Source organism: Peromyscus eremicus, chromosome 2 (genome assembly GCF_949786415.1).
Source record: "Peromyscus eremicus chromosome 2, PerEre_H2_v1, whole genome shotgun sequence".
Taxonomy (NCBI): Eukaryota; Metazoa; Chordata; class Mammalia; order Rodentia; family Cricetidae; genus Peromyscus; species Peromyscus eremicus.
In genome coordinates, this window is record NC_081417.1 from 21,321,501 (window position 1) to 21,334,616 (window position 13,116).

Consider the following 13,116-nt stretch of genomic DNA (forward strand, 5'->3'; position numbering starts at 1 on the left):
ACTGCATGACCTAATTTGTGATGACATCATTATTCTTTTATGATTACTAGAACCATAAAATTTTAGTAAATGTGAATACTGAAAATATAGCTGTGTGTATATGTGTGTGTATGTGTGCATGTGCATGCATGTATGCTTATGTGTATTTGGTATGCATGTATATTGGGGGTGGATGTACTTTAAGAATTGTACATATTTGACCTGATTCAAAATCATAAAAGAAACACCTTAAAGATGATCATAAAACATCCATGTAAAATTAGGGCTGCTACTTTTAACACTACCTTATGAATTTTCAAAAGACTAGTAATTTCAGCCAACTCTTTTAAAACGTAGCTAATATAATCTGAAAATAACAAAACTGAATCAGAATAGTATAAGAGGTCATCTATATTTCTGTCTGTCTATCATCTATCTTGCATTTCTCTTACCTCTGTTACATATATATCCACACTCACTGTATACCCCAATTTGTCAATTAAAAAAACCCTGCCCTTTACAAAAATCCATTTCATTAGGTGGCTTAACAGGTCAAGGGCATTTATGCATTTACCAAGTATATCCTTATCCTCGATAATAGTCATCTCAACTTCTCGTCCGGTAATAATTGTGCACGTGAAAGGAGTTTGAAGAAGAATGCTGATCTCACCAAAGGACTCCTTCTCCCGAAGTTTACCCATATAAACAAGTTTTTTAGTTTTTTTCTGAAAAAGATATGGACAATAGAGTTTTAATAAAATTATTCATGTAACCATTATTGTCAGTAACTCAGTTATTCATAAACCAACTAGCTGAAAGATATTAGCAATCAAGTTTATTGAAATCAGAGAAAACATTTACATTTTATTGTTTTCATTTTATATTATAGCAATGATGCAGTCAAGAACACCAGTGTATGCAAGATAGCTGACAACACTGTCATTTAGTTATGCATCTATTCCATTATTTTAATGTTTGTTTATTCAGGGTATGTGTGAGTTGACCACGATGATGATTACAATGATGAGATGATGATGATGATGATGGTGGTGGTGATGGTGGTGACAATGATGATGATGATGCTATGAATGTAGAGGACTGAGGACAACTTACAGGATTCAGTTCTCTTCTTTCACTATGTGGGCCAGAGATCAAGCTCAGTTTGACAGGCCCAGTGGCAAGTACCTTTACCAACTGGGCTGTCGCACTTCCCTGCATTTCATTTTTGAACACATTAAGATATCTGAGAAATGTGGAAATAATTGAAGTTTTCAAAGGCCCTAGAATACTACTTTATGATCCGAGTGTAACTTACCAGATTTTGTGAGCTACCAATTGTGATAAGCCTTAGCCTTAGTTGGGAGACACGGTTATTGGAGTAACTGAGAGGATAGGGTGGAAACACTGTATTGGTTGTATGTGATGGGGTTAACTGAGATAGAAATTATCTCTTGCCTTTGTTCTTCTATTGTCTGGACATGTTTGCTCCTAAGCGTGTTACTGGGGATTGATCTCAGGTCCTTGAACACACTATAAGTGTTCTTCCAGTAAGCCATATTCATATTCCAACTATTATATGTTTTCTTAGTAATGATAGTTATTTCAATTCAATAATCTAGTAATTTATTTCACATTAAGGGCCCTGTGGAGAAGACTTTATGGCAATTTCAGTACAGTTGGTTCTGGAGAAAATGATGACATCTTTTCTGGGTGACTTGATGATCAGGTAACAGTAAGCAATGGAAAAAACAATTTTTCCCCAGGACAGGTGTTTGACAGGCACCTGGACAAGGAGGAAGTCGTGGTAAGTGTGTTGTAGTCAAAGTCATAACATCTTGAATATTTGCCATTTCTGCAAATGGTAAATCTTTACCCTGAGTATGACTAATGAGCCATAGCATAAGCCAGTTTACATATTTAATTGAATCCTATTAAATACTATCAGAGAAACAATCACTCATTCTTTTTTTATTATATGACTCCTTTTTGCCTGGTTAAGGAAAGTGAAGTGAGAACATGGTGCTCTTTGGGCTTTGATGTTCTCACATTACCTGTGTTGAGATTCATACAACTTATACATATTGTTGGTTCTGTTTTACTCTGTGTGGTAGTCCATTGTCTAAATACAATACAATGTCTCCATTCAATCATTAATGGACATTTAGATTGCTTCTAGTTCATGGACTGCGAGGATTCCAGTGAGTCTCTAGGTAGACAGGTTTCCTTTTCTCACTGAGTAAATATTTAGAAGGAAAGGTGAACTGTGTGGTAAACTTCATCTTATCCCTTCTGTTCTATTGTGGTAGTACCTTGCTATGGTTTCAAATTCCATTTCCCTGATAAAGGAGATGAAGTAGCTTATATTGTGGTTATTAGTCATTTTTCAATTTATAAGCATATCTTACTCCATATACTTCATTCCTGAATCTTTCAGCTTATTATACAAAATAAACCAAATAAAAATTCCCCAAATAATTCAACTGTTATTTTCTTAAATAAAACAAGATTGTGATCAATATGCATGAGAAATGCTACCCAGCATTCTTTATTCATTAGAGTAATTAATTATTAAAAATCAACAAATAAGCTGAAACTCACCACTTTGTGTAATCGTTGTTTCATGAGTCCCACAACATCTCTATAAATGTTACAATATCCAGAATTTATAAAACCAACAAATGAAATGACAGTTCCACTTTCTACTAACACTGAAAATGAGAAAGAAAGGGATCCAATTATTTACAATCGTGCTACATAAAACTATTTTGATTATTCTGACAAGAAAAAATTAGTCTACTTGACTCAACAACTCTTTACAGTCATTTTCTGAATAGATGCCACGTTATATATGCTACATGTAGAGTAAAATTTTAAAAGTGTATAAATATGTACCCCTTTAGAAATAATCACTGAGAAGGCTTCGTCAGGACAGCAATCAAGTGCTAGTATTGTCTAATAGAGGAGATGAAGGGGAGTCTTGGGAAGCACCCATCTGCAAAAAATGCTGGATTCTATATTAAAAATATTTCTAGGTGCTGGAGAGAAGGGCTCAGCAATTAAAAGAGTGCACTGCTTCTTCTAGAAGTGGAATTTGGTTACCGGTTACCGTCACCTACATCAGGCAGCTCTTGAACACCTGAAACTCCAGCTCCAGGGAAATCCAGTGGATAGTGCACCTGCACTAAAGTGTGTGTACACATGCACATGCCCCCAGAGAGGGGTTAAAGTAATCTTTAAAAAGTATTTCTAATATGTCTGATTTTAAACTTTCATAGATTTGAATAGTGAGTTCCCCAAAAAGGTTATTATTGACTCTCTAGACTCCATACCTTCAGCTGAACAAGCAAATTTTGAGTATATTAGCAGTTACAAGCAAAGGCTTTCAGGGTATGCTGGCCTATGGTGAAACCTGCTCGGTTAGTTCCTATGTGTTCTTATACAAATTACATTATGCCTCTGAGCTGTGGCTTTTGGCCTGCTTGGAATTCTCTGTGTGTTCCTTGTTTGTCTCCAGATGAGCAAGTGGGGGAAGGGAGGCAGAGAAGATGTGTTTTTTAAACCCAGAGGCTTCTTCAAAGTTCTTTCTTCAAAGTTCCCCATTTTTTGATTTTATGTATTTATGGTATTGTAGAGGACTGATATTCAGAGTTCTAATACACTGTGCTCTGTGTAATACTGTTCCTCTTGTCACTCTGGCTTTTGAGGATCTGATCTTTATAGAATTTCATGTTTGTTTTTCCTTTTTCATTTTAACTTTCAGAATTGCTTTGTAATATGAAATGTAATTTCCCCTGTGACTGATGCTTTCCTTAGTAAATATATGAAATATACTTAGCTATGTATGCCACAGAGTAAATACTATATATGAATTTGTTATTATTACTATGAATTTTGAACCTCAGGCCTTCTAAATATTTCAACTGTATCTAGGATCTTAATTTAAAAATCACTGAAGGATAAAAAGTATCATAAGCAAACATCAGTATAAATTCAAAACTATAAACATGTACTTCTAATAGTATAAGCTATAAAAGACACAAAGTGCTATATTTAAAGTATTAAGTTATATCAAAGTGCATTGATAAGGACTGCTATAAGATGTAAATGTTCTCATAAGATTGAGGATATTAGTTGATTAGAACAATCGACCTTTATTATTTATTTCTAATGTTGATAATTTTGAATTTCTTTTTAAAGTTCAGCTTTTAAAAATCTTTAGTTAATTGTTTGCTTTCTTTTAATATTCTATTATTGCTTCCTACCTAGGTTTCCAAGTAGACTAGACTGTAACTATTCAACTGCTCTTAAATCATCATTTTAATTTATTGAATGTGCTCATATTTTTTCCAATAATAACTTGTTCTAAAACAGTTTTTTTTGTTTTGAAAACTCTGATTCTTTTGTGTAGTGACAATTTCCTGGTTCACTGACATTTGCCCTTATATTTTCTTTAGGGATTTAATTTTTCTGTTTGAACTTCCATTTATAAATGCCTAGTTCAGTCATGGTTTTTTTTTTAATTTTTCTTGCTTTCAGATAATTGTACATAACACAACACACTATATTTTATCTATGTAACTTTCCAATATTATCTCTAATACACTGGGAAATGTGATTGATTTGGTTGTTTTTCTTCATTTTCTTTTTAGAGAAGGGTGTAGTCGCAAACATTTAGGAATTGTGATGATTAATCTTGATTATTAACATTATGAGATCTACAATCATCATGTAAACACATCTCTGGACATGTCTATAAGATTTCCTTACTAGGTTAACTGACGGAGGAGGACACATACTGAATGTGTGCAGCATCATTCTATGGGCTGGAGTTACAGATCAAGTAAAAGGAGAAAGGAAGCTGAGCACCAGTAGTTCTTGCTGTCTGCTTTCTAACTCCTGACAGAATGTAACAAGCTGCCTCAAACTCCAAACTCCTGCTGCCATGACTTCCATCGGATGATAGACTATACCTTCACATAAAGCCCTTCTTCCTTAAGTTGCTTTTGTGAAGTATTTCATTGCAACCAGACACGTAACAAATACGGAACTATTGTTTTGTAACCATTAAAATGCATTTTTTTGTTTTTCCTCATATTTCATGAATTTTTCTATGTTATTAAATTATCCTTATGTAACACATGTTAAAGAAAAACCTACTAAATACAGAGATCTGTGTATGAATAATAACTTTAATCTTAACACTTTTAATATTTGGTTTTTGCTTGTATTCATAATTTCTGGAATCTAATTTATCAGCTTCTTAACAATAAAGATCATGATATTTCTCTGCAAAGGCTTTGAGTTGTTTATATGTTCTGAGACTGGAAGAGCTCTTCACTACTCAGCCATCTCTCCAGAACCCAAGGCACCATTCTTACCTATTTTCCTTAACTCCAAAGTTAGTTGTCAATTCCTTAAGATCTACTGTGGTGATATTTTGTTTGTGCTCTAATAAATAAAGCTTGCCTGAATATCAGAGGGCAGATCTAGCCACTAGTTAACCATAGAGGCCAGGCTGTGGTGGCACACACCTTTAGTCCCAGCACTTGGGAGGAGGAAGTGAAAAGATCAGGAGTTCAAGGCCACAATGGGCTACACAAGATTAATCCAGTCTGAAAGAGAAACAGAGCCAGGAAGTGGAGGTTCCTGCCTTTCATTGGAATCTCATGCATTATATCCCAGTACTTGGGAGGCACATGCCTTTAATCCCCACATGAGGGAGGTGGAGACATGAAGTGATATGGCTGGGCAGAGACAAGAATACAAGGTGGGAGGAGACAGGAGCTCCCCCATTTTAGGATGAGGAGTTGGTGGGATCAGAAGCAGCTGTGGCTTGCTCCTTTAATTCTCTGATCTTTCAGCATTTACCCTAATATCTGGCTCTGGGTTTTTATTATTAAGACCAATTAGAATTCAAGCTATAATCTATTTCTACTTTAGTTTACTTATTTATTTAAAATGTTTTAAAACAAGTTCTTTCTGGCAGCCCTGGTTAGCCTGGAATTCACTAAGTAGGCTTAGCTGGTCTTGGCCTCATAGTCATTTCTGCAACTCAAACAATGAGATTTATGGGCATTTACTACCATATCTAGTATATAAGATCTATCTTAATATCTTCTTAATCTAATTAATTATCACCAACTCCTCTCCAACCATCCTACTTTGAATAATTTTCATTTCAGATTTTCTACTGAAACTTGTTTTTTTGCTAATGACCATGCTTAAATTATTGTGACTGAAATACTTTAAAGCATGCATTGAAAATAGGCATATATCTTCAACCAAACATTTGTAAGTAAAACCCAACATTGTGGGATATGGATGTAATTCAGTGTTAGAACAGTTGTTGATTGTGCAGATCTAGTGTTTGATCCCTAGCACTGGAAAATAAATAAATATAGCTAATAATACATGGAAGAATTACACACCAAAATCAAAGGGATTTATCTAAGATATGCCACATTTGTTCAATGTTCAAAAATAAATTAATGTAATCCATCATATCAACAGATTAAACAAATACAAGTTGTATCAATCAATTCAGAATATAACTTAATTCAATATCTACAGCTGAGTAATAGCTTTGTTGTAGAATATCTAGCATGTGAAAGTCCTTGTGTACCATCTCTAGTACAAAATGACAAAACAATATTTTAAAAAACTTTAATAATTATTCAAGACAAAGCTGTCAGCAAATTGGTGCAGAAAGCAATTTCTTGAACTTGATTAAAATGTCTATTTACAGATAAGAACAAACATTGGGGAAGTATTTTTTCTATCCAGAGTAGAAATATCAATAATATTCTCTCTATTATTTATTTTCCACATATTATTGAATTCATAAAAAATGATACAAGAGAAAAAACACACAAAATATATAAGGAATAGAGAAATAAAACATTTTCCTATGATATAATTATATATGTAGGAAATCTGAAAAAAAATGGACTAAGATTCTGAAACTCATTAGGGATATCAACTAAAGTAAACAATACAAAATTAAAACAAAAAAATTCAATCATATCAATAATTAGCAATTTGAAATTAAAACAATACTTATGTTTAGGAAGTTAGAGACTTTAAAGTGAACCTATTATTGTTGTTGGATTAAGCATGTTGTCAAACTGCATGCGAAGTAACTGTTCTTCTATCAACCATGGTCAGAGTTGCTTCTTACTTTAGTGAGTCAAGATTAATGCAGAAATTCCTCACTATTCAAAGTGCTGATAATAAGGAAGTTAGAATGCTGAGCCACACATGGGATACCTACACCAACCTATTTACCTTCTACCAAGACCCAGAAATATCTTGGAAGTTTGGGCAGAAAGTATGTAAAAGCTGAAGGAGGGGAGGGTGGCAATATGAAACTCTGTCTTCTGGATATGATATGACTATATGAACTCAAATCAGCTGTGGTTACCTGAATAATATCTACACAGGATCAACCCAGTTGTAAGTTTCAATACAGGTTTATAGGGAAGAATACCTAGGCTCCACCCCTACTTGAGAAGCTATTGGCAGTTGATGGCTTCTCAGGCAGTGAAAATCATTTATCTTTGTTAGAGGAGAGGAGGTGCTGTGGGATGGTCTGTATGCTGTGAATGTGTTGCTCTGATTGGCTGATAAATAAAAAGCTGATTAGCCAGTAGCCAGGCAGGAAGTAGAGGTGGGATAAATAGACAAGGACAATTATGGGAAGTGGAAGGCTGAGTCAGGAGATGCCAGCCTGCCATCCAGGGAGCAGCATGTAATGGCACACAGGTAAAGCCACAAAACATGTGGCAACATATAGATTAACAGAAATGCACTGAGTTTAAATGTAAGAACTAGTCAGTGGTAGGCCTGAGCTAATGGCCAAGCACTTTTAATTAATATGAGCCTTTGTGTGTTTACTTGGGTCTGAGAGGCTGCGGACCAGGCAGGACACAGAAAAACTTCAGCTACAAGGTGGCAATTCATTGGCTTATTAAGACCCAGCAACTGACCCCACACAGTTGAGACTTTGGGCAACAACTATTAGATTTAGTGAGTTAAAACATAATAATAAAATAAAATGAATAAAAGGAAGGCATGAAGTTTGGAGGGAACTATGTTTAGAAGTTCCCAAGGCAATGAGAGTGGGATATAATCAAGCTGTATTTTAAACATATATAGAATTTTAAAATAATAAGTGTATATTATTAACATATACTATCATGTACATTTGCATAACCTGAGTTAAATACTTCATATAAAAGTACTTATAAAAGTAACCTAATGTATACAAGTGAGAAAAGTTACAAGATACATATAAATCTACAAATTATACACAAGTGATGAATGGTATCCAAGAAGTTCTACGTAAGTATAGTAATATTTTACATCATTAAATGGAAAGATCTAATATTGTTACTATAGAAGTTTCTTCCTAAATTATCTACAGACTCAGTATTGCCTCATTAAAACTAATAATGAAAGTAAAATTAAAAAAGAGAGATGAAGTTGGGAGGGAACTCATTAAAATTCCACTGTAACCTTATTTTGTAGATACTAACACTGATTTGATATTTCTTAGAAAGTTGCAAAAGACATAGGAACACCAGCAAAATACTGCAAGGAAAGAACAAAGGACTAAGAAAGACACTACTGTAGTCAAGACTTCTTATAAAGTCACCTTCCTCAAAATGCTGTAATGTTACCAGAAGAGATACACAGAACAATGGAATGGGACAGACAGTAGACAATGGAATCTACATGTAGTCAAATGTTTTTGGAAGGAGAAGCAATGTCCAAACACTGAAAATACTCATTTCAACAGATTACGAACTTAATTCAAACACCAATGTTCCACTCTTCAGAAAATCTCAGGATGAGTCTCAAGAACTAAATGTAAAATGAAAACCTGCAGGACTGTGAACAGAAGATAACCATAAGAATACAGAATCAGAAAACCATGGGTTTAGTACTGACATCAAGAGTATGATGTTGGAGGTAATACCATGAACACAGAATGCACACACTATCATGAACATAAAGATCTTATTTTTGTGATCTTACTATTTGGTTAGCGTATCTTTGAACTATTTAAGGAGTTCCTTCTCTAATGTCCTTGCTTATCCTCATTATCCTCACACTAGGAGTCTTCCAACTCACAGAAACATCACTAGTTTGCACACCAGCCATGCTTAAAACATGAGGATATGGTACTGCTTCAAAGAAGAAAGCTAAGATGTGATTAAAATTGCTTACTTTAGCTACCTGTTCAATGATGTTTTTTGTTTTGTTTTTCCCTGAAATCCAATTTAGACTCTGATATCAACCCTGTATAACACATATTTCTTGAGTTGTGTTACAGAACATCCAAGGCCTCAAAGACAGACTTCATACCCAGGTGATCTAAATCTTAACAGTTATGTTTTGAAATACAGTATACTATCTGACACATTTAAATCTAAATTATTTTCAGTTTGTCTGTGAATACAGTTACACTTATGACACAGTAACTTCATACAACTAATTCCTTTCCCATTCTTTCATGTTTTCACTTTTGATGTGCATGGAACATCTTTCCACATGTACATAGATGATTTACCTCATTGTTTTTGTTGACTGTCATCTCTCAATCTATAATGTTCCAGAATTAATTCATCCATTCCATTTTTGATGGATAGTTTAGTTGTTTGCAATTGCAAAATAATTGGAATTGTTAATAATTTAAGTTATTGCACCAAAATTTTATAAAAAGTCGGAATATATTAGTATCATGGTTTAGGGAGATTTATCCAGTACATAGATTTTGCTCTGTATCACTTTTTGTCAAATTAACCTTGAAACACCTTGCACCAAATGTTTCACCTGTCTAACTGCAATTATTATTTCCTTACTCCGACATCATTGTATAACAGTGAAATTTTTTAATATTTTCACTCTTTTGTTTGTTTTCTCATTGGGAGTTACCTTTACTTTCCTTATTCTAATTGTATCACTCAGTCACTTTTCTGTGTTTCTTTATTTCTGTCCTGTAGCTACAGTTTTTCTCTCTGGGTTCCGCCAAGCCGCGGCAGTCTCGTAGCCCACTTATAAAATAAATATACAGATGCTTATATTATTTAAACTGCTTGGCCATTAGCTCAGGCCTACCGTTGTCTAGCTCTTACTCTTATACTCAGTCCATTTCTTTTAATCTATATGTCGGCACATGTTCCATGGCTTTACCTGCTGCCTTTACATGATGCTCCCTGGACAGCAGACTGGCATCTCCTCCTCTCTGCCTTCCTGTTCTCTCAATTCTCTTCTCTGCTAGTCCTGCCTATACTTCCTGCCTGGCTACTGGCCAATCAGTGTTTTATTTATCAATCAATCATCCACAGCACTGTTTCATGTTTGTGTCCAGTCTACCTTAATCTCATGCCATTGAACTCTTACCATTCACTTGGTAAGAGTTGGAATGCTTGGAAAGCTATCTTTATATAAACTATAATTCATATCTAGGAAATTATTTATAAGAATGATGTCTGTGTATTGCTACTTATTTCTTGGTCATTAGTATACAAAACAATGATAGCATTATGGTATTTTCACAGATATTATTTTATATTTTAACTACAAAATACAATTTTAAACAAGTAAAGACACAACTTAAGATGTATTCTAGGAAAAAAGTTGGCTAAACATTAGAAATATCAAATTGATGTCACTAGTTAACTTTGCTTTTCTCTACTTATTGAAAAATAATAATTTTAAATGGTTACTTTAAATGTTTATTGACAAGAACATAAAGACATGTATGGATCTCCCTCAGAAGAACCAACAAAATAATCCTGATTTTCTCAAAGACAGCACATCACTAAGGATACTGAATGAGCAACCAGGGAGGGTGATAAGTGGCATTCTGTAATGGTTCCATCATGACTGAAGAAAACTTGTTTGTGTATATCTTTTTCTTTTCTTTAGAACTATATTTCAAATATTTTAGAAATATGTGAATAAATGACATACCAAGATACTTCTTCTAAGTAGCTGTTTAGTAATCAGAATCATTCCATGTAATGTCTGAAACATTACTGTTAATATTTCAGACATTAGCCATGCATTCTGTGATAGAAACTCAAATATGATTCACATTTTATTTATTTATTTATTTTTATTTTTTATTTTTTTGTTTTTTTGTTTTTCGAGACAGGGTTTCTCTGTGTAGCTTTGCGCCTTTCCTGGAACTCACTTGGTAGCCCAGGCTGGACTCGAACTCACAGAGATCCACCTGGCTCTGCCTCCCGAGTGCTGGGATTAAAGGCATGCACCACCACCGCCCGGCCACATTTTATTTTTATTATAAATATTCTTTAGATAAATTCTAGGAATATTTTCTAAAATCGTATTTGTCAAACAAATCTAAGATTAATATTAATGCAATCTGTTCCCAAAGTGGCAAGTTCTGTATTACTGTGCCCTTTCTAAAATAGAAGTTAAGTAAATGGTATTTTAATGCAGAAGTTTGCTAAGGTTTTTTGGGTAAAGAATGACTTAATGTTAAATAAACTTCATAAAATGAGACTTCTCAGATCAACATGGATAAGCATTAAATCATGAAATAATTTTTGAAAGTCAAAGAAAGCCACTTGAGATGTTTAAGCGCTGTAACTATAGCATTTGATCCAAAGCATATGAATATCTAATCTTTTTAATGAATATGAACATAACAGCAAAAATCTTTTTAAAACTCCTGTAAGGCTAGAAATCTAAAAAGAGCAATAGAGAAAATCAAGTCTTTGGCATGCTGGTCCTCTATTTATCAAAAATTTGTCATGTTTCAACAGAGTACTTTTGTGCAATATTATCTGAACTTTCTGAATCTTTTAAAATGCTACTTATATCCATTGAAAATACCTAAAACAACACTATCTTTTAAGTTTGAAAATTGACGCTAGAGATGGTGGGTAAATTAATGACTTGTGTAAGGTTTACTGCATGCAAAAGTGCACAAAATGAACGAGAATAAAGAAGACAAAAGAGAAAAAGAAAGATTGTCACTGGAGAAGCTTTATTTCCTCTTTTGGTGGATAAAGAAAACATCAATTACATTTCAGAGCATTTGCAATTCTAATTTATAACAGACATTTAACCTGAAAGCTTTGAGAAAACATGTATGTCATCTTAAACATACAGCAATGCCACTGACTCAGAAGTGGCAGTATTGGAAGAGAAAGAGCTTACCCTGTGCTTTATCATGAGTTAGGAGTGTTATGCCATAGAAGCTGTGCATATATGAACTATGTATACTACTCTTGAGACTGTTCATAGGAAAACACTGCAGCCATGAAGCAAAGCACCATTTATTAAAAGAGATTTTTATCTTAAAGAACTCATGTGGTACTTTGAGGAGGGAGAAAATAAGAAGAGAGTAACTTGCATTTGAAATATTGTAGCTCCCAGATATCATTAAAAGCAGTACCAATGATTATAGACAGAGGTATAGATTACAGACAGGAACAGAGGCAAAGGCAAAGATATATTACTGTTTTTGAGAAAAAAAAAAACTTTCTTATACAAGTAATCTTGAGCAGAAATCCACACAGACCTCCCAGAAATACTCAGAAGGGATTGCATTTCCTACTGTTATAGGAAAGTAATTTATGAGTAGACAGAACAGCATCATAAGCACTGCTCCTCTGCAAAGTTTAGAACATTTGTTAAAGGTGAAACCTCCTAAAACGCAGCTTGCACTTACAGTTCAAATCTTAGGCACCTACAAATGACAGATCTGATGAAGATTAGAGCTGGACAGAAACAGAGATGAGTTGGGACCAACAGTCACATAGAAGACAGAGCATATTCAAGATAAAAGGGAGACAGTTCTGTTCACTTCTGACCTTTTGCTGCATAAACACATTAAAGACCTTTTTCATGCCAGAATTACACTTGCACAAGGCATGTACGTTTTGTTGTTTGCATCCTTTTAAAAAAAATACACTTCCCCTTTTTGGCAGTCTACTGTTTCAAGAAGGATTTTATCATGGATGAGCTATAATTCTGTCCCTGCCAGAATGAATTGTTCAGAGCAGATTTTTACTTAAGCCCAACCAGTGAGTCATACCATAATTTTCCTGGAACAGTCAGGATTTACACTGGGTTAGCTGGCTGTGAAGACTATATAGCTGT

General features: G+C 34.1%; 1 protein-coding gene across 1 annotated transcript in view; it reads right to left on the bottom strand.

Annotated features, from left to right (window-relative positions):
- Positions 1-13,116, bottom strand: part of Cnbd1 (cyclic nucleotide binding domain containing 1) — a 367,762-nt gene that overhangs the window by 97,103 nt on the left and 257,543 nt on the right. Inside the window, exons 9-10 of the mRNA XM_059253897.1 lie at positions 2,578-2,687; positions 554-704 (exon numbers count right to left, since the gene is read on the bottom strand). Of these exons, the coding sequence (XP_059109880.1) occupies positions 554-704; positions 2,578-2,687 (261 nt within the window). The remainder of the gene's footprint in view (positions 1-553; positions 705-2,577; positions 2,688-13,116) is intronic.